Genomic DNA, 20,255 nt, shown 5'->3' on the forward strand with positions numbered 1-20,255 from the left:
AGGGGGCGGCAGCGCCTGGCGAGCCCGGCCAATCAGAGTCCCGGGGCGGCTGGAACCCGGGGGACTTGACCAATCAGAAATCAGGGGTTACGGGGACCCTGGGGTGCCTGGCCGATCAGAAATGACGGGTTACTGAAACCCTGGAGTGCCTGGCCAATCAGGAATCAGGACCCACTGGACCCAAGGGGGCCATGATCAATCAGACCCCAAAGGCAGGTTGCTGTCCCGGGCAATCAGAGCCTGGAAGCAACTGGGAAGCAGATTTCCGTGTCCAATAGTGATTGAGCACCCTTTAGGCCCAACATCACTGACCAATTAGACCAATTTGGTCCCAAAAATATCCCAAAAGCACTGGCCAATCAGGCACCAGGGTGGCACACTCCAACTTCCTCTGCCCAGTCAAGGACTGGAGCCCAAAGGCTCTTGGCCAATCAGGGTCCGGCATAATAAGACCCAAAGGCAGGTGGCCAGTGGGCTCTTATGTGTACCCTGCCCTGCCCTGGCCCTGCCATGGAACCCCCAGGGCCTGCCCTGGAGAAGCAGAGCCCTGGGAAGTGGAGCCCCATCCTTCCTGCCTACTGCCACCATCTGCATCTGCTGGGCCAGGCTGAGCATCCACCTAAGCTCCAGGCCTCCAACACTCTCTACCCAAGCATGGCCCCTACCACGGGGACACCTTAGCTACAGGCACAGCCTGCGCTTTCCAGGCACTCCTCCCCCTTTTCCTTTCCATGTTTCAGCAAACCTGGGTGGTCAGAGCTGTCTCATGGGATTCTTTCCCATATCTGCTGCACAGTTGTGGTGGAGGATGGCCCCAGCAGACTGGCCTGAAGTTGGGACAGAGCTGGCGGCTACAAATTGGGCAGCAGAGGCTCCTACACACAAATCCTATCTGTTCCCCTCTCTGCAGACTCCTCAGACTTTGTTTCCTGGAATCAAACCTACATTTTGGGTCTCCTCTCTGGCACCTGACAATCTGTTGCTGCTTCTTCAGATGGAAAACAAAAAGCACCCTGATATACATTTTGCTGTCCCGGATGATGATGGGCAGCTGGACAGTTCAGGTGCTGGCTGGTGAGCTTTGCACATTCTGTTCCACATCCCAGCTCTGCCTGCCTGCTCAATGTGCAGCTGGATTTTCATACATGTGCTTACTTACAAAATCAAAGCTGCCGATTGTTGGTTTTACCCTTTTAATGAATTGAGCTGTCTTTTGAGAGGCACGCTTACCTGAGTTCGGGGGGAGGGAGATGAGCCTTCCCTGGACAAGCATTTTAGGCTTTTGGCTACACTACACTTGCTATTCAGTCACAAATATTCTGTGGGCTCCCTCCAAGCCTGAAATGCCATCTTTGCAGTACAATGTATCATTTGTAATTTGCTGTTGATTTCTCCACTGGGTATTCAGGGTTTTATCTATATATAACTAAAATGGCTTTGTTTTTACTCAACGCTCAGTCTGACAGAACATACTGTAAGAGGAGCAGCCCCTACTGACCAAATCCATCGGCTGCCACTACCTCAGTCTCATGAGTCTCCATGTACCAAACTCCAGCAACCAGTCTTGGCACAGGGGAGGCAGGAGGATGCCTCCTCCCCACATCCAGGAGCCACCCCACTGCCTTTGCTGCAGCTCCCTTTCAGCATGGGGAGCAATGCAAGCAGCCCAAGTTCTGTGCAAACCCCAATTTCCGTAGAACTTCTATTCATAAATCTCCTTCCCCAAGTAGTCCCATGGTATATAAGCACAAAGACTAGGAAAACTGAGCCACAGGAATTCTGAAAACCTGAACACCAATAACTCACGTTCTAGCATGTTACTAATACAGTGTATAATCATGATTAGATCACAACACAAGGGACAGTCATAATTCCAGCACACCTCTGCATATGGAAAGCTAAATTTTGCAGCCCTTAAAATCACCACCATGAGAGTCTTCTGCTCTGCTTCCTGGGCTTTTTCCCTTGGTAAGCCAGGCAGACTGAATTCTCGTTCATATTGTGGCTTTATTAAGAATACACTGAGGCTTTACACACCCTTGGCACCCACTCTGAGGTCCCTTTACACTGCCAGTGCAGCATAACGCAGCCAGCACAAGCGTAAATGAAAATCAGACCCCAGAAGTGTTTTCTCCCTGCCATACAGACTTACAACTCCCATTACACATTTGCATTAAGGGCTGCAACCCTCCATAAAATATGCTCACAAACTTAAAGCACATTAGAGAGTAGCTGGACTCAGCACATAGAGGGGCTTCTGCTAAGAATATTTGAGTATGACATAATAAAATGTACAGGAATAGAGGGCTGCAAGGGGCTGCCAATCTCACAGAGACTGATGTCTGGCAGAGTAGGAAGGCAGGGGAGTACTCCAACAAAGGGGGCCATGGCAAAAATCTCTTCCATGCCCTTTTGAAATGAACGTAATTTATTTATTAGCCTTAATAAACAGGCAGGAAAGAGAGCAAGATTATCTGAAACAGGCATTTCTGTATCTTCTGCATGTTTTTGCTTCTTTTACTTTGCACCAGCTTTTATTGTTCATAGGAGGTAAAGTGGCTGTAATGTGACATCAAGTTATAACTCAAAGCCATGTGGCAATATGATCCACAACTGATAATATAACCAATAAATAGGCCAGAGGATGGAATAATGGGAAACAAATGTAAGAATCTGCTACTAACAGGACTCATCTTCAGGAGCATGTTATAACTGGCTCAATAAGAGCCTCAGCACTGCTCATCAACCTCTCTCTGCAGGTTCAAACATACACTTGGCATGTGCAAAGAGGCTGATGCAGAAAGATATGAGTGCCTGCCTGACCCTGAGCACAAGCTATGGCTGCAAACCACCACAGAATGGAGGGTGATAGGCGTTTGCCACACTGGTACAGCCTCAGCCCACCCAACCTGTCCACATAGCAGGTGGGCACATGCTTGGCCTGTGCTGGTGACCAACACTAATTTATCTGCTGCCTTTCAGAGCCTAGTTGAAGCCAGTGGCTGAGTACAGGCTTGCAGCCAAACAGTTTATATGTGTGTTGAGTTGGAGTCAAGTGTGCCAGCCTGCCCCAAAAATACAGACAGACTTACAACCAGCCAAGCTGTACTTGTGCTACTGCCCTTTTCTTCATTTCTTGCTCCATCTCCCTCAGGTTTTACTCATTGCATCACCCAAATTAAGAACTGCTGCTCCACTGGGAAGAGAGCGTTTTATAAAACAGGCTGGCATGATTGTGGATTGTCCAAACTAATTTCTGTCTTGAATGAGAGTCATGAGCAAAAAATGTCACTTCTCTGAAAGTTCTTTAGTGGCATAGGATGAGTGATGACAAACACAGCCACAGAAATGAGACCAAAATGGTGAATATAATGCAACAGAAACCTCTACAAAGATTTTAAAACATTTTTAAATACCACAGTGTTTCTAATTGGAGCTGGGAGGACTTTGCAGACTGAAGTCGACCATTGCAGTCCTGTGAGGGGACAAGTGCTCATGTCCCCATGATGCCAGCAGGAGAACAAGATGATGAGGGCAGTGATTGCACAGCCAAGAGCAAGGCTGTCACACAGAGAGCTGTGGGCACTGGGGTGTGCTGGCTCCCTGCCTAAGGCTAAGACCAGCAACAGCATCTACCTGCTTACCTGGTATCTGTCTGAGTGATGGATGTCATCTGAGGAGTGGGGTGATGCTGTCGGAGAATCTCCTTCCCTCTTGATTGAGGCCGACAACAAAATTGACTGCAAGAGAAAGGAGAAATTCATGTTGTGAGCGTTGTTGCACTCTTTGCCTGTCTCTAAGCTGTCCTCAAAGCCATGGAGAGCGTCTGCTGAGCTGTGAGACTTGCTGGGATGGAATACTGGGCTGTGGGATTGGCTCTGCTCTTTCCAAGGGGGATCAGGCTGCTGGGTCTAGCAAAATACAAATGAATCATGCAACAACGGGACAGTCATTTTTACCCCAGGTCTGGTGGCTGGGGCAGAATCAGGCCCTGCTGGAAATGATATGTGAGGACCACACCAGAAATTCTCATGGTAAGACACAGGAGTGCTGAGGTGGAGCAGTGCTTACATGTCCTCATCCGCCCTTTTTAAGTGCCACTAAATCTCTCAATAGCTTTGTAAACTGCTCTAAAGCTCTCAGCACCTCTGCAGTGCAACTACCTCTTCCTTCAGTAATGATGCTATTTATTTTAATAAGTAGTACAGAAAAAAAAAGGGCCTTTTAGAAGGTTAAAAAGCTCAGTGATATCTGAGACCTAAGAGATCACTGATAAACTTTAAGTCCATAGTAGGTAAGTCTAAATTCTACACACAGTGAACTCTAGAAGGAAAATTAGTGTGGGAGTTTGACAGCATCTAAAGAAATGTACACTGAGTTACAACTGAACTTTATGATTAGAGTACTTTGAAGGAAAAATACAATTTAAAATTCTAATTAAAATTATAATTTAGCTACACTAGGCTTAATATAACCCATTGCATTGTGAAAAAATGTACACTGGAAATGCAGCTCTGCAGATGTTTGTTTCTGAGAATCAGCTGGCAAAATTTGACAATAAATGACTGCTTGGAGATGTGTGTGTTTGTGAAGGGAAGTGTAGATATCATCTGAATTGGACAGGTCAAGTGTGGTGACAACATTATTAAAAAGCATAATACCTTGGAGAAAGCCAAGTATTCCAGAAATATTGCCTCTGGGCTGAAATGAAACGCGAAAAAATGTGCATTTTTTTGGAAACATATGAGAAAGTGGAAAAATGACTCAGCATACAAATCGGTTCAGTCAGCAGTAAGCAATCCCCCAGACTTGGAGAGCTCTCCACGAGAACAGCACAGCAGTGCAGCTGGCAGGGGCATGGAGGGAAGGCAGGCTTGGGGTGGTGATGGAGGAGGGCAGTTTGGGATACTGAGTTCAACCCCATGGGTATGAGCTGCCAGCCCTGCCACGAGGGCAAGAGGCACATCCCAGTGTGCAGTGGTGATCTCTGCCATAAAGCACTGCTGTACCGGCTATGGGGAGATGTGATGTCCTGGAAGGGGTCACAGAGGAGTTGCCTGCTGGGGTGCTCAGTTATCTTCTTGGAAAAAAACACTTCTGCCAACTGAGGGCTGTGCTGACCACATCTTGGGGGTGGCTTGCTCCTCAGCTCAGCCCAACAGGGATGCCAGGCACTGGGAGGGCCAGTGGGAGCCCACAAGGCTGGGAGCACCCATCAAGGGCTGCCTCAAGAACCCAGCCTCTGCTTTCCAGGGGACGGATGGGCAGAGCAGTGAGGCTCTCTGGCTTCATGTGTTGGCTAAATCTAACTGCTAATGGGCTTTGGTGAACAGCTCATTTATTTCTGGAAAAGCCCTCTGCAGAATTTCTGCAGAGTGCACACCCCAAGCTCCTGCTGTTGTTTAGTTTCTTTATTTTCTAAATAGAGAGTGAGGACCATTTTTGAATAAGCAGGATTGCACATGTCCTAAAAAACACATTGATGAGGCTCAAAGCCTTCAGTTGTGACTCAGAACAGCAGCTCTGACTGCAGCAGTGTAAATGCCCTAATAAACCAAGCACCCTGGAGCTGGGAGGGTTAAATCTGTTTTGTCTTCCAATGTATTCTAGAAAAGGGGGAAAAATACCCATCTCCCCATTCCTCGACGACAGACAGACAAACCCTGCCCACCTCCCGCTCCCCCCTCAGCTTCTGGTAGCTCTAATCCAATATTATTATGTGAAAAATGGTTGGGCTAGCTATGGAGACAGTAAATTAAACGTTATGTATTAGTTTTTAGCGTGTGGTCCCGGGAAGAATGCTGGCCCCATTTATTCCACAAACCTCCTGAGCACCATGGCAATGACCTCTGGAAAAACGCAGGGCTAAACTAATCCCAAAGATGTCAATCTTGAGGCCTCTTCTACATACACTTGCAGTTTAGATTAATAAACTGTCTATTTTTAAATTGTGTGCAAGCACTTCAATTCTAAATACCTTGCCGGCATGTTAAACACAGTGTTAGAGATGCCAAGTCACACTTCCCCTTCACTCTCAGGAAACTTGACTTCATTTGTTTTTCTCATTTCCCTGTGCTGTGCCACACTTTGCCTCTCGGGCAGCAATGGGGGCTGGCAGGGATGCAGGCTCAGAGGCTAAGGGATTACAAAAGGCATTCATCATCAGGGTGACTTTCAATCCTGCATTAGGCCAGCCTCCGCTGTCCCAATTTTGGCCTCTTTTACCCCAGATTGTCATGTTGAGGCTGTTTTCCAATGGCCAAGCAGTGAGGATGCCTGACCACAGCACATCAAGCCAAGGATTTGCTGCTCCCTGCACCACTCTGCTCATTCCTACACTAGTCCTGGCAAGCAGAGAAAGGGTAGCAATACAATTCCCATTCCTCTCTCCTCTGTGCTCTGGGAAGATGGCTGTGGAGGGAAAAGGTGCTCTCCCAGCCCTCATGCATGCCCATGCATGGAAGATCCAAATTCTGGCATCCCAGCCCAAAAACATGGTGATGGGTGCTCTGTGTGCAGACAGGCCTGATGTGGAGATGCTCTCTACTGTGGGACCAGGTTCTTCAGCATGGTGGGAGCAAGTCTTGATGCTGAGATATCCCTTTTCCCTTGGGGAAAGGCCACCAGCCAGCTCATCCATGCCTGGCTGCCAGTACATCCCAGCTGCTCTTCAGAGTGTGTCTGAGTGAGGATATTGGGGAAAGATGACCCTCCTCCCTCCCTGGTCTCCCCTCCACAACTCCCACCATCAAAGATGGAGCAAGGGCTGTATGGGAATGGTGGTGCAGCTTCATATTTCTCCCTCCCCTTTAAATCATCTCTCCACTGGGTAGAGGCACTCTCTGTGGAGGTTATAAACCCTGAGAGGATCAGACTGAGCATTACACCTGGGGCAAGCTAAATAAAAAAAGGTCACCGGCGCTTTTTAAACATGGACAAAAAAGCAGTAAAATGTGTTTGAAAAAAAAAATCTGGCATTAAATCATGACTTTTTGCCTGCCTTGCCTCATTAAAAGTGGCCTTTTGGAAGGTAAAATTATCATTGTAAGTGATAAGATCTTTAAGAAAATAATTCACGGCTTCTTCACCCTTTAATATGATAGCCGCCACCGGCTAATTTTTTTCTTAATGGCAACGAGGCCATCAATCTTGTCCCAGCCCTGTACTCCCTCCTTCCTCCTGGTCCTCCTGCCATGCTAGGCAGCCATGGCCCCACTCAGCGATTCCTTCCAGCCCCTTGGAGCCCAGCTGTGCTGTGCCAAGGAGGAGAGATATGTCTGGATGTATGGCTTTGCCCACTTGTGTGCGCAGATCCCGAGGGCACATCAGCCTTGCTCATGCTGCAAGGCTCACCTTGGCCATTCCCGACAGGCTCCATGGACCTGCAATCCTGCAGAGATCACCTGGGAATGTTTCAGCAGCTCAGGAACTAGAAGCTACACCTAGTTTATGTATATAGATACAGGGGTGGGTTTCGTATGAATCAAATGTGCATCCTGCGGCCTGTATGCCAGCTGCTGCGATCCCAGGCCATGGATCCCAGACCTGCTCCTCCCTCCCCTGTGGAGGAGCCGTGGGCAGTGCTGGGGCAATGTCGGCAAGGACACACGTGCCAACACGCCACCGGCTTCTGACCCACAGGCCCGCCAGGCGTGGGCCCCGGGCAGCACGAGGGGAGGGGATGGGTGTCAGGGTGCAGCCGCCAGCCCAAGGAAATGGATGGAAATTGCCGGCACACGCCGCCCCCAGCTCCCAGCGCGGCCTCTCGCCGGCAGCCGGGGCAGGTGTCAGTGTGGGGACAGCTCAGCTGGTGGCTCTGACATTCTGCTGCCTCTCAAGGCCAGTCATTTGAGAGTATTAAAGTGCTGGACTCCTGCTTTCTGAGAGCCCTGGAAAAACATAAGGAGTCTATTTTTCTTAAACAATCCATCACAGCTGCTGTCAGCAGAACAAATACCCTAACCCTGCTTTTTATGTATCTATATGGCCTTTTTAAATTTTCTTTTTTTCTTTTTTTGGCACAAAGTGTTCCCTGCTTGATGCATTCAGCCTTAACTCTGCCGTCTAAATAGGTACTTATCACTTAACATGGAGGTGATGGCTTGACATGTTTTCTGTCTCCTGCCCTTCCCTCCACGGTAGGGAAGACGTCAAAGTGTTGCTAATAGCTGTTATCACTTGGGAACTGTAACCCGAAAGCAATAAGTGATACCAGGGCTTGCTGTGATTTTCCCCCTTAACTCTGCTAGCCATTTTTTATGTTATTGCTGGAGGATCCCCGACACAAAGATGCTACTATTAGAGCTGAGTTTCCTAGAAGCTTTTGCAGGGTCCACATTTGCTCCCAGGAAAAGTTAGAGGTAAAATTATCTAGTGGCTTTTAGCTGGCAGAGAGAAAGGTGGGATGGAGCCGGGGATGAAAGGCTTAAATGTGAGAAGGGTGTGAATGGCAAATAGAAACAATGTTATCAGCAGCTTCTGGCCTTGGTTGTAAAATTCCAGTGGTTCACAAGCAGAATAAACTTACAGAAATGTGAGCCACTAATTAATTTCTGTGCATGTTACAGTGACACCTGGGATTGTAATGGAGCTCTGCGTCCTCTTGGAAGAGACATCAGCTACATGGAGGGAAAAGGGGCCCCTTCCAGCAGAACTGCCCATCAGCACTCTGGAGATGGAGGGGGAAAGACGTCTGGCCCAGGTCTGCCCCTCTCTGCTCCTTCTGCCAAATGCAGTGGTTTCCCCTGGTCTAAAGGGAGGGTACAGCTGTTTGGCCTAAGGGGAGTGAGGGGCTTTGTTTGGTCACAGGGTAATTTGTTTCATGGAATAAATCCTGGCAGATATGTGGTTTTGGAGTGACTCTGGTATTCATCACCCCAAACTGCAGGAAGCACAGCCAGCTAACACTCATCCTACATAATTTCCTCTCCTTTACATATCCGTGGGCTATTCTCATGTCCCCAGTTTGGCCATAGCTTTGCCACAACACCCAGATTTAGCTTTTTAATCTTTCCTTGTAAATCACAGTTACAGAGGGAGGGAGCACAGATATGGTGAATGACTTTACCAACCTCAAGTCTGTCAGTGACACAAGAGAAGGAGTTAAAACCCCAGGGCACTGACACCCATCCCTTGTTCCTACCACCAGACATGATATGAAGAAGTTAAATGACTGTGCTAGAAATTTCATCTCAAGTGAGGCAGCTGGGAAGGGCTTAATACAGACATTCTGTCAAGGTTTAAGGCTCCAAATCTTGCTTGCTTCGAAGCTCTTTTTCCTTGGAGGGCTTTAGTGGTCAAATTTCCCACTAGATGTTGTAATTCTCTCTCAAACTGCTCAGTGAAGCTGTAAAATCACAGGGGTGGATGGGGGAAGCAAAGAGCTCTGGCATTGTGGCTTGGTTCCCAGCTCTGCCGGAGGTCTGGGAGCAGTGTGCTGGCTGCCTGCCTGCGGGCACCCTCCATGGAGCTGGGTGCACACCTAAACAAACTAGCCTCAGGCATCTGCTGCGTGCGTGGGATGGATTTTGCTCATGGCCACTCACGTCAGTGTTTTCATTGCGCAAGAGCACAACCAGGACTGGAAGTGGGAAAGGCAATTTGCAGCCATGTATTAGGAAGCAGCAGTGGAAAACGAATGCTGAACCCACCACAAGAGCTGGGATGCTTCATGGAACCTAGTTTCTTCCCCTTCAGTGATGAGTACCAGCTCTTCCAAAGAGGATGTAAGTTTACCTGTTAGGTGACAGGTAGCAGTCTGTAGCTAATACCCTGAAATACAGGCAGTAGTGAAGTGCTCTTAGGTAGCAAGGAGGACTCGGGGATGCTGACTTCCCAGTTACCACCAGCTGCTCAAGGAAGAGTGGGAACAGCTGGATTTACACCTCACTAACATGGGTTCAACCCAATGCATGCTCCTCTCCTGCCTTGCAAGAGGCAGCCAAGGCAAGGGGAGAAAGGCAAGGGGAGAGCATGAAGTCCAGGAATGATTCCAAAGGGAACCTCTCGCTGCTGACAGCTATGTACAGACTCCTGGGCAGCCACCAGTCCCAGTGGAGTCTGTGGTGTTCTCCATATGCCTCTGCGAGACATTCCTGCTGCCTGCTCTACCTGACACCCAGGCTCTGGCCATGCTGGGGAGTGCTACAGGGAAGCTCTGGCCTCACAGAGATCTGGGGCATGGCTGGCTTGGGCAGACCTTCAGAAAGGACCTTCTGAGTGACAATCTGCTTGTCCAATGCCTTGTCTACACTGGTGTATCACCATCTGTTAGGCTTGGTCTCTAATGGCAGATGAGGATCCTCAATGCTGCAGACCTGTGGTGCTCAGCACTGCCCTTTGAGCTGCCTTTGCAGAGAGGGAGACCAGACACCAAGCACTGGTGCTGGCTGGAGTCCCAGCTTGCAGCCCTTGCTTGGCTGTCACTGCCTCAGTCGGCTCTGGTAATAGAAGAATCTGATACAATAATCCTGCATTCATCACATCCCATGTTGAGTGATTGGATTTTCTTTGACATATTGCCATGAAAATTGACCAAGTGCAGTGAGTGAAGCTCTTCAGGGGCAGGGGAGCAGTGAGTGAAGAACATGCATTTACATCTGGGCTTTTATTGTCCAGAGAGATGTTTGCTGGGACAACTGTGGGGAAGGGGTGGGAGAAGAGCTAGGACACAGAGCACGGGAAGATTAAATCCCCAGTCCCAAAAAGAGCCTCAGGCCAGCACAGAAGTGGCAATGGTAGCGATGCTATAGACAAAGGTCCTAAATGAGCCCTAAAGTGGAGTTAACGCCATTGGTGATGACAGAAGTAAATACTCGCAGTCATCCCAGTTTCCATGTCCCTGAGTGAAATCAGCTTGTCCTTGTTTGTTTTGCCATTGGATACTCCTGAAGGATAGAGAGGTGCAGCCCCTTCTCCCATTGCTGAGCTGCTGGAGCTGCTGGCCTTTTTGTTGGCACCACGAAAAGGACTAGCCAGGAAACATTGCAGAAGTCCCCTTCCACCAGTTCCAGAGTGGTACAGATATTTCCTGGAGGTGCCTGCCAAACCTCCAGTGATGCCTGGGTGCCTGGACATGGACTGCAAGCCCACTCTGGGGGTCTGTACCCCATCCCTCCGCATGGAACTGTATCAGAGGGACTTCACAACCTGATGGACTATTCACACCCCATGTTGCAAACATGCAGTGGACACAAAGGAAAAGAGCAGCCTTCATCTCCCCACTGCACTCCTCCTCAATCCCACCTGGTTATAAAGGGGTCTTTAATACCAATCTCAGGTGAAGGTGACAGCACTCTGCCTTCCCATACCACACAGGACTTGTCTCCCAGCAAAAGCCACATAGAAATAATGAATTCTCCTGGGCTGAGAAGCTTTCAAGCTCTCTGAGAAGGGAATGAAAGATTTCCTGATTTCACCCTCTCCCTCCCTGCTCTCCTGGCTTCTTGAAGTTAATGTTCTTAGTCCCAGACGTGACGGGCAAAGGGAAAAGATCCATGTGGTGACAGGGGACGATTGATCTCTTTTACATAGAACGACGCTCCAGTCCCAGTTTAATCCCCTCGCTCAAGGCAAATGGGATTCTTTGTCAATGGAAACTTCAAAAGCCCGGCCCTGCCGTGAGATGGACCTTCTTCTTTATCTGGTCTCTGTCAGTCACTCACTGTGTTTGCCTCCAAACAGCTAATCTGTCTTCCTAGCCGTCCTTCTCCCTCACAGGCGATATATTTGGGACTGTTGAGTTATCTACACTGAGTCCTGATGAGGAGGGAACAGGAAGATTTTTGTCCAGATGCTTTATTTTGCTGGTGCCCTTTCCAGCTCCTTCAAGACATCCCAAGGCAGCCTCACACTCTGTGAATTATCAGCAGTGGTGGGTTTGGGGGATTCCTCTCTGCTCTGCTTGTTTTCATGGGAGAAATAGTCAGGTCTCCACTCTCCTCCTAATGTCCCTGGGACAGGGCACAGGATCAAAGTATAGTCATGCAGGAGACAAAGATGTGGAGCACTGTGGAGTATCATTGCAATTTCTTTTTTCTCTTGAAGGGTTTGGAGTCATCCCTACCTGCCAGGAACTCAGGCCAGCACAGTGGCTCCCAGGCCTCTCCCTTGGTGGGGCAGGCAAGGTGTTGATGTGCTTGGCAAGACACCCAGCACCAAGGAGAACATCTAGAGCTAAAATGTCAGTCTTTGCTTCTGACATCACATGCCAAAAAAATCACCATAATCTTCCAGAAAAACCAATGGGGAATGAGACTGGAAGTTAATTCTAACAGAACAAGCATGAAGACATCTTCTGTGAGAGATGCTGAGATGCCCTGCACTTGTCTGGAAGCCAGGAGCCTCCCTCACTTGGACTGTGTCATCAGAAGTGTAGGAGAACCTGAAGTACTTGCCTCTGCACACCTTGGAGAGGACAGCATGGTTTTCAGAGGCTGTGCAATGCCCTGCAGTGCTTCCTGCCACCTGCTCAATTGCCCAAACTCTGGTCCTTCCAAACCCTGTGTCACTGACAGTCCAGCTGACAGCAAATCAGTAAATGATGCCCTTTGCAGTGATGCCATGATGCTCTGTGAGTTTTGTATTTCTGCATTCTGAGCCAAGGGGGTGGGAGGTGGGTCCTGGGGAGGGGGTTGAGGCTGAGATGGGGTCTTTTAGCGATTTGGGCTTCTCCTTGGGTGTGCTTCAGTCCCTTGAGGCAGGCCCACTCTCCCCTTCCAAAACTGGCATATGGTTCTGGCTACAGGAACTCCCACATGTGATTTCCCAGGCTGAGCTCAGGCTGCGTGTGATCAGCTTTCATTAGCTGTCATTAGACACAATCTGGAGTCCCAGAGCCCAGCAGCTCCTTCAGCTCCACTGTTCCTCAGCTGCACAAGGAATGCAGAGCCCTGTGCAGGGACTTGGCTGCTCCAGCCCAGTGGCTGAGTGGGGACAGCAGCTTTCCCCAGTGTCACCAGTCTCCAAAGTGTTGCCACCTCCCCGGGAGACATCAAGTAGCAGGACAGGGAGCAGGCTGGGAAGGTGAATGGGTATAAAGAGCATCCCCTGGGGGACAAGGAAAATATGCTGAGGTTTGCTCACTTACCTTGGGAGTGCCTGCTGCCATGGCATCCTTCAGGATGGTGCTCTTGCTGCCAAGAGAGAAGAGAACGAGGTCAGTCACAAAACTGGCAGGCAAGGATGGGAGTGCTTTGAGAGATCTCATAAGGTCAAATAGCAAAGCACATTGTTCCTCTTCCCTGGACCAACAAGAGCCTCCTCACGCTGACTGGAGGGGCATGGGGCAGTGCCAGCAATTTCTCCAACTGTAACAAAATGGTCATACGAGTGGAAGTCCCCAAACCAGCCACATGAGTCAAACACCGAGTCTCCCCGTGCCTGGGGCTTGCAAAGCTTCTCTCCCAGCACTGGGAAAAAGCAGAGAGCAAGTCTGCAGGGGCACAGGTACGAAAGGCAGGGAGAGGGGAGCAGAGGTGGTGAGCCCTGTGAAGGGTCAGGCACAACGGAAAAAAAGGAGAACAGGAAAGAGGAGATTAAATCGGTATAAGAGCAAGGGAAAAAAGATTTCCTCGGCTCCAGGCACACTGGGGAAGCAGCAGCTCTGCTGGAGGCTGGAATGATTTGTTAATTCAGCTTGTTCCCCATTTAGCAGGGAAGGAGGTCCCTATCTGGTGCTCCTCCTCGCCTGCCCTCGCCAGCGGGAGATGATATAGATTTAATAACACCTTCCCCCCTCCAGACAGGTTAAACTTGAAACAATTACATATCAAAGCCGACATGGCGGGGAGGCCTGCACTGTAATTTTTTGGTTATTAAAGTAATCTCTCTCATGTAAATTCTCCTGCTAACATGCTGCAAACAGCATTAAGAAATAAATTATTTCCCCATGATTCGATTTGTCAATGCAAAGCACCTGCAGCAGGCAAAAAGCTCTTGAAATATGTTGCCAAGCCCAGTGCCTGTGCTTGTAAGCACACACTGGTGGGGCTGCTGGCTCCCAGCTCCCCATAGCCCCGGGGAGATGATGGATGGGTGGGTAGGTGGGTGGAGGGGGGAGGGTAGTGGGGGGAGGCGGGGGCTGGGGAAGGGGGGGGAATGGAATTGTGTTTAATAACAAAATTTGTATGCAAGCCTGCATCCCAGGCTAAGGATGAGTGATCGGCAGCCAGAAAGTATTAAAAAGCCTCGCTAAACAGATGCTGACAATAGAACAAGACATATCAAATCAGATCTACTTCAGAAACATTAATATACACACGCACACACGCTCGCCCGCGCGCGCGCACCCGGCTCCGCACACCCGCGCTCCTTTCTTCTCAATCACAGCAATATGGGAGACATCAATAAATTTTTATGAGACTTTTAGAAGATCAACACGGTACTAGATGTGACAAAAAAGCAATGTGCCTGTCATGTTCGCTTTGTCGGGGACACTTTAGCCCCAGATGCCGAGCTGCAGTGCCAGCAGGGAAAAATTGAATTTGGCTGGCTTTAATCTGCCTTGATTTGGCAGATGGCTGGGTGTTATGAAATGAGCAGGGATGGAGGAAGAAGGTGTTTTCTCCTGGGGCTATGGCCCCCCTCCTCTCCCAGTGCCACTGCCTTTTGCCCCCTGCCCTGAAATGGTGGAAACACACAGTTATCCATTGCCATCAGGTCACTCCATACGCCACAGCTCTGCTTGCACCTATGGTTCCTGGGGACCACGGATGGATGGGCTGGGACATCACCTCCCACACAGCCTCACTTCCCTGAGTGAATGTGCTCACCAAGGGTACAGGATGCCTCTTGTGTCCTGTCCGCCAGCTCTGCTCTCTATCCTCAGGAGATGTCACAGACTAGAATTAGTTCCTGCTGCCCACTGAGACACAGTCCTGGCACCACCTCAAGCCTGTGCAAGAACAAGCACGATGGGAGAGATTTCCATCCCCTCTCCACCCCCAGCTCTACCCTGAATTTCTTAATCACATAAAGTGTGAAAAAACTTTCTTTTTCCTTTTATAATCCAAATGTCTTGTTAAAAAACCAAGCCGTTTCCTTCCTTTTCTTGTTAAAGGTGTTTAAAATTATTTATTTTCAAGGGAAAGAGGAAGAATATAATTAATTCCTCCTAGAAATGGTGTTGGGGCCAAGAAACTGAAATTTTCAGAATGAGAGTCTCTCTGGTCAGCCAAAAGATCAAGCCTCTGCTGTTGGGACCGATAAGGAAGGGGACTGCTTTAGATAACTTGGCAGACTTTATTTTATTCTTCATCTGGAGGATTATTAATACTCACCCCCTTTCCTGCAATGTAGCTCTACTCTATCGCTAATAAGAGTTTTCAATTTGGTTTTTATTCTATCCAGAGATGGGTTAGGCATAAGCCCAGGTCATCCAAGCACCCAGACCCTGCAATTGAAGGGTGCTTTTCCCCATCCCACTGAAGAGCCCCCTGAATTACGAGGCTTGCAGCCTCCTGCACCTCTAAGAATGCTGGCAGCAGGCTCAGGATCGAAAGGCTGTCAGTAAAGAGAAACCTTCCCCTCCATAAACACCGCAGACAAATTAAAAATGGTAAAAGGGAAATCAAGACCTTTAAAGTTCAAACACTTTTCAGTGCCTTTTAAAGTTTTTTTGCTCTAGGCCCTTGCAGACAGCACAATCTTTGGAGACCTTGGGATTCTCTTTAATCACCCAGCCAGGCTGCAGTGGTCTGAAATGATTACACATTTACATAGTAATAACCCCAACACTCCTCACATTATTTCATGGCTAGCATATTTCCACTCAGCGAGTGATCCATGTGTTTTAAATTATAACCTGTACATAGGAAATTAGTTACTAAGTACGATATTCACGGGCTCATCTGACACTTCTAATTAAGGTGATTTACACAGAATTATCTTACGAAATAAAAAAATGGTGTTTTGCTAGCTAATAAAATATAATTACTACCCGCTTTTCTAAGTTACAGTTAGTTTTAATCTATTTGGGGAATTGTTTATCTAGTTCATTACAGCAAAACAACTTCTTTACCTTGCAGGCAACCCCCCCAAAGTACCAAAGAAGAGCAAGGAACACTTGGGAAGACCCAGGGATTTTGGCAGCATCCTTCTCTCTCTCCTGAAGACTTTGCACTTCCAAGTGATACAAGGCTGCTTCCTCACTGTCTCCCCTTCTTGGGGCTGAGACACCAGTTTTACCAGTGCATTTATGCATCCTCATGTGTTTGGATGTCCCCATGGGGACAAATTTAGGCCCCTGCCCTGGTGTGGCCAGAGGGCTCTGCCCAGTGCTGCAACTGCATAACCCGGGAGCAGCACAGCCAGATCTCCACATGCTCCAGGACACACTGCTCCTTTAGATTAGGGACCATCAGCTTTAAGAGCCTTTCCTCTCAGTAAGGCTCTTCAGAATGAAAGCAGGCTACACCAGAGACATGAAGATGTCCTTTAATGCTAGGCACATATTTGGTTAGAACCATCCCCAAGTACAACTGGGAGTCTCCTCAAGGGGCTGTTTAGGCCCAGTGCTTCTGTCATGATTTCCCAAAGGGAAGCTCACAAGTCAAGTATGTGCCCTCCTTATCCACAGTCTTGGGGTTTCCTCTACCCCTGCCATGCTTGCTATCACACACAATGACCTTCAAAACCTATTTACTTTGTTGGTCTTGCCTTTTGGGGTGTGCTTGTCATGGGAAATAAAAAGGCGACATGCAAGGAGTGGTCCCTTATCACCTCCATGAATGGAAGCTGCTGCTTCTTCCTACAGGGAAAAATCAGGTCATTAGCTGAAGGTTAAGTTCCCTGAGCTAGGGCAGCTACAGTTGTTTCTGCTTGTCCCTGAAGGACACTGAACCAGTAAGGAGCAGGTTAAAGAGCTGCTGCCATGCAGCTGGAGTCTTCCAGTTCTGCCACTCTTCCACAGAATCCCTTCTCCCTGTTTGACAGGCATCAGCCTGTGCAGCTCCCACATGAGATCCTGCAAAACCAAAAGATTTCTACAGGCTGCAGCCAATAGACGTATTTCACAAAAAAAGCAAGAAAATCAAACAATTGGAAACAATTTATTTTTATCTGTAGGACTCGTGGCTTGAATATGCAGCCTTGGGATGGGAGTCCTGGCAGCAGAGAAAGCCTCCAGCAGAGCCATGTGGATGGCAATGCCAGCTGTAATGGAGCAGTCGCTGGGTAGAGAGGGAATTGGATTTTTGTGAATGCCAGTTTAAATAAATGGAAGTGTCACTTGATGCTTAAACAAGGAAATGGGAGTTTGATTTTACACCTAGCTGCAGGTGACAGCCCTCAGCATGGCCAGGTGAGATCTGTGCCATCACAAGAAGCACACTGGGATTTTTAACTTGCTGTGGCTCCCCCAGTGGCACCTGCATCCCATGACAGGAAAAGGGGCTGAGTGATGGTGAAAAATTGCCGAAGAGGCTGCAGTCAGGGCTAGAAATGTTCTACACCTACAGTTCCAGACATGCTTCCCACGTGCTCCCCCAGTCAGTATTTGTGAGACCTCAGTGACCAACACAGTCAGTTGTGACAAATCTGACTCACAGGGCAGTCACCCACCTTCCCTAAAGAGATGAAAAGCACCATAATCATAAAACACTGTGGCATGACCTGATCACACTGAAATCCCCTATTTCCTCTGTCCTGTTCACATCCCCAACTCTTTCTGCCTTGCTGGGTTTTCCTTTCTCAACCTCGGGTACCCCATGTCCCTGCTCAGACTGGATAAGAGATTTCTGGGTGAGGATGTGATGGCCCATGTATATAGGGCCAAACAGGAGACTGTGGCTGAGGGGTAGTTTCATTTCTCTCCCACTATTTGAAAAGGAGGTGGCTGGAAAAATAAAAAGGAAAATCGGAGGGAAAGGTCATGCATCAGATTGATTTGGGGGACTCTTTGCTACCATAGCTATAATGACTGTTTAATTATTCCCAGCTCATGTGGCAGTTCAGAAGAGGCTCTGCAGAAGACATGCATTGCTCCAGGGCAAATAACTGACCGGAGATTTATTTCTCACCCTCGAGTTTCCACACGCCCCTTTCCAGGCCTCCTGCTGCCTGAGAGTTAGCAGCAAAGGAAGGCATTGCCCTCCAAACCTCAGTCTTCAAGTCCACACCCTGGAGTCAGGGAACGGACTGCAGGTACCACAGGTCTGAAGGCAATTTAAGGAGAGTTCATAGCCCTTTCAGGGCACTGCATGAGCAAGGGAAAACATGACCCACACATTTTTTCACTTGCTGTGCTACCCTGGAAGTTCTGAGCCAGGAGAAGTGCTTCTCACCTACAGATTACGGACAGCAGCCTCTGCCTTCCCCGGGATCTGCCAAGGAGGAGAGGAACAGGGAATCTCTAAGCCGGGCAGGCAGCTGCCTGGCTTATGCTTTCTCCGTATAAAAAGCCATGGGTGAAGGGTCCAGGCTGCTGTCATTGCCACCCTCTAAACGCACAGGAGGAAGCTGGAGGTTCTCTCTTTCCTTTCTGTCCATGATTAATCTGCCACAGTGAGGGGCAGAGACACAAATCAGAGGAGGAATGAAAGAGGATAAATCTATGGTATCAGCAGCACCACATTGGCTAGATAATAAACAGACTCCTCTCCTCATAAATTTCTCTCCATTCCCACGTTTCCCTGCCATCAACTGGCACACCTGGAACTGGCCTGCTCCTGGCCTTTCTGGTGTCCTGGCTGGTGGAAGAGCTGTGGCTTTGCCAGGTAACCTGGGACCCTCCACCTGGTCTGGCATCCTTCATTCCCTGCACAGACTGGGGTGCAGCAGGAGCACCAGGATGCCACAATGGAGCCCCATCCAAGCTCACTGGAGTTTAGAGGATGCATGGGACACCAGAGGTGGCTGTGGCTAGGTGATCCATATCAGCACATGGAGTGGGTGGGAGAAGCACTAGAGACACAAAGCACGCTTCAATTTACTTGGTAGTTTCACTCTATGTCTCAGTGCCCCAGGGCAGTTTGTTCTCACTGCCCTGCTGTGAGAACACCACACTGCTGTCCTTACTTGTCATTTGGGTAGCAGTCAGCTCACCCGCTTCTCTGCACCCCACACAGGGATGTGACCCTGTTTGCTGCCTTGTGGTGGCAGGTTGTCCTGGCCTTGCTTGAGGATCATCAAGAAGCTGACACTTCTAGCAAGTTTAATTTAAATCTGACAGGAGTCAACCTGCTGGAGAAAGCTTCAGGTGATACCACCCAGCTGGAGATGCATCTGTGCCTGAAACTGGACACCCCTGACTCCAGGGCTGAGGTTCTGTCCCAAACACCAACACCTCTGCTGTGAGTGGCATGGAATGCCCCACTGCTGCTGTGGGGCAGGACTCTCTCCCCGAGGGAATCAGGGCAGAACAGGATGTGAAAACCCGTTCTGTGTCCCTAGAGCAGCTCCCAAGCTCCCAGCCTGTCTCCGCAGCCTGGTTTTGCCGGTGAACATTGGCTGCAGGACAATGATGGAGGACTTACACCCAGGAGGAGCACTGAGGAGACATCACAGGCTATAAACTGCTTGACTGAACTATGGGGGATACCAGAGCCCTTTGGGAAAGCCCCCGGGAGCACTGGGAGGGCACAGCCAGGGAGAGGGTGCTGCAGGAGGGTACCCAGTCCAACCTGCAAAGTATGCTCAGGCACTTAATAGCACCTGTCCCCAGCATCTCCCGGCCTGGATTTATGCCTCGAGGGGTCACCTCTGGCGAGACTCTAATAACACGACTTTATTAGCTTTCTTGTTCCTTCTTTAAGATACAGTAGCAAGGGGGGAGGAGGGCAGCAGCACCTCGGAAAAGAGCGGGGGTCGGATGGATAGGAAGCAGCTGCCCTCGCAGTTCCCCTTCTCTGTGACAAGGAGGAGAGGGAGAAAAATGATGCTCCCTCGAAATTTATCATGCACCCAATTACAATGTTAATTGGCAAGTCCCAGAAATCAATTAATTCGCAAATTTTTTTCAATTAAAAATTAAGATAAATCATAAAACGTTATTAAGCAAAGGCCAAACTCCATGAACTTTTTTTTTTGTAGGCATCTGGGTTTTTTTTTAATTTAAATAAAAAAAAGAGCCGTGTTGCCAAAGCCCGATGCCCTTGAGTGCCTTTGCTGAAGCGCAGGGGGCTGTCATCAGCAGGACTGGGCTGAAGACAGATAAAAAAATATCGACCAGTCGGACACACTGCTTCTGCTTTATTGATCAGGCGGGAATTTAACTTGCTGTGCATATCCACCGTGTCAGCAAGGGCCACGGGCGAAAT

At 49.0% G+C, this 20,255-nt stretch overlaps 1 protein-coding gene across 4 annotated transcripts in view; it reads right to left on the reverse strand.

Moving 5' to 3' along the window:
• The window catches only part of RNF220 (ring finger protein 220), a 210,020-nt gene that overhangs the window by 53,441 nt on the left and 136,324 nt on the right, over positions 1-20,255 (reverse strand). For all 4 annotated transcript variants that reach the window (XM_014872099.2, XM_014872098.2, XM_088169535.1 and 1 more), the window contains 2 exons: positions 13,088-13,133; positions 3,645-3,740 (listed from right to left, as the gene is read on the reverse strand). In XM_014872099.2, coding sequence (XP_014727585.1) covers positions 3,645-3,740; positions 13,088-13,133 — 142 coding nt within the window. The remainder of the gene's footprint in view (positions 1-3,644; positions 3,741-13,087; positions 13,134-20,255) is intronic.

Source organism: Sturnus vulgaris, chromosome 9, assembly GCF_052056855.1.
Source record: "Sturnus vulgaris isolate bStuVul1 chromosome 9, bStuVul1.hap1, whole genome shotgun sequence".
In the NCBI taxonomy this organism is placed as follows: domain Eukaryota; kingdom Metazoa; phylum Chordata; class Aves; order Passeriformes; family Sturnidae; genus Sturnus; species Sturnus vulgaris.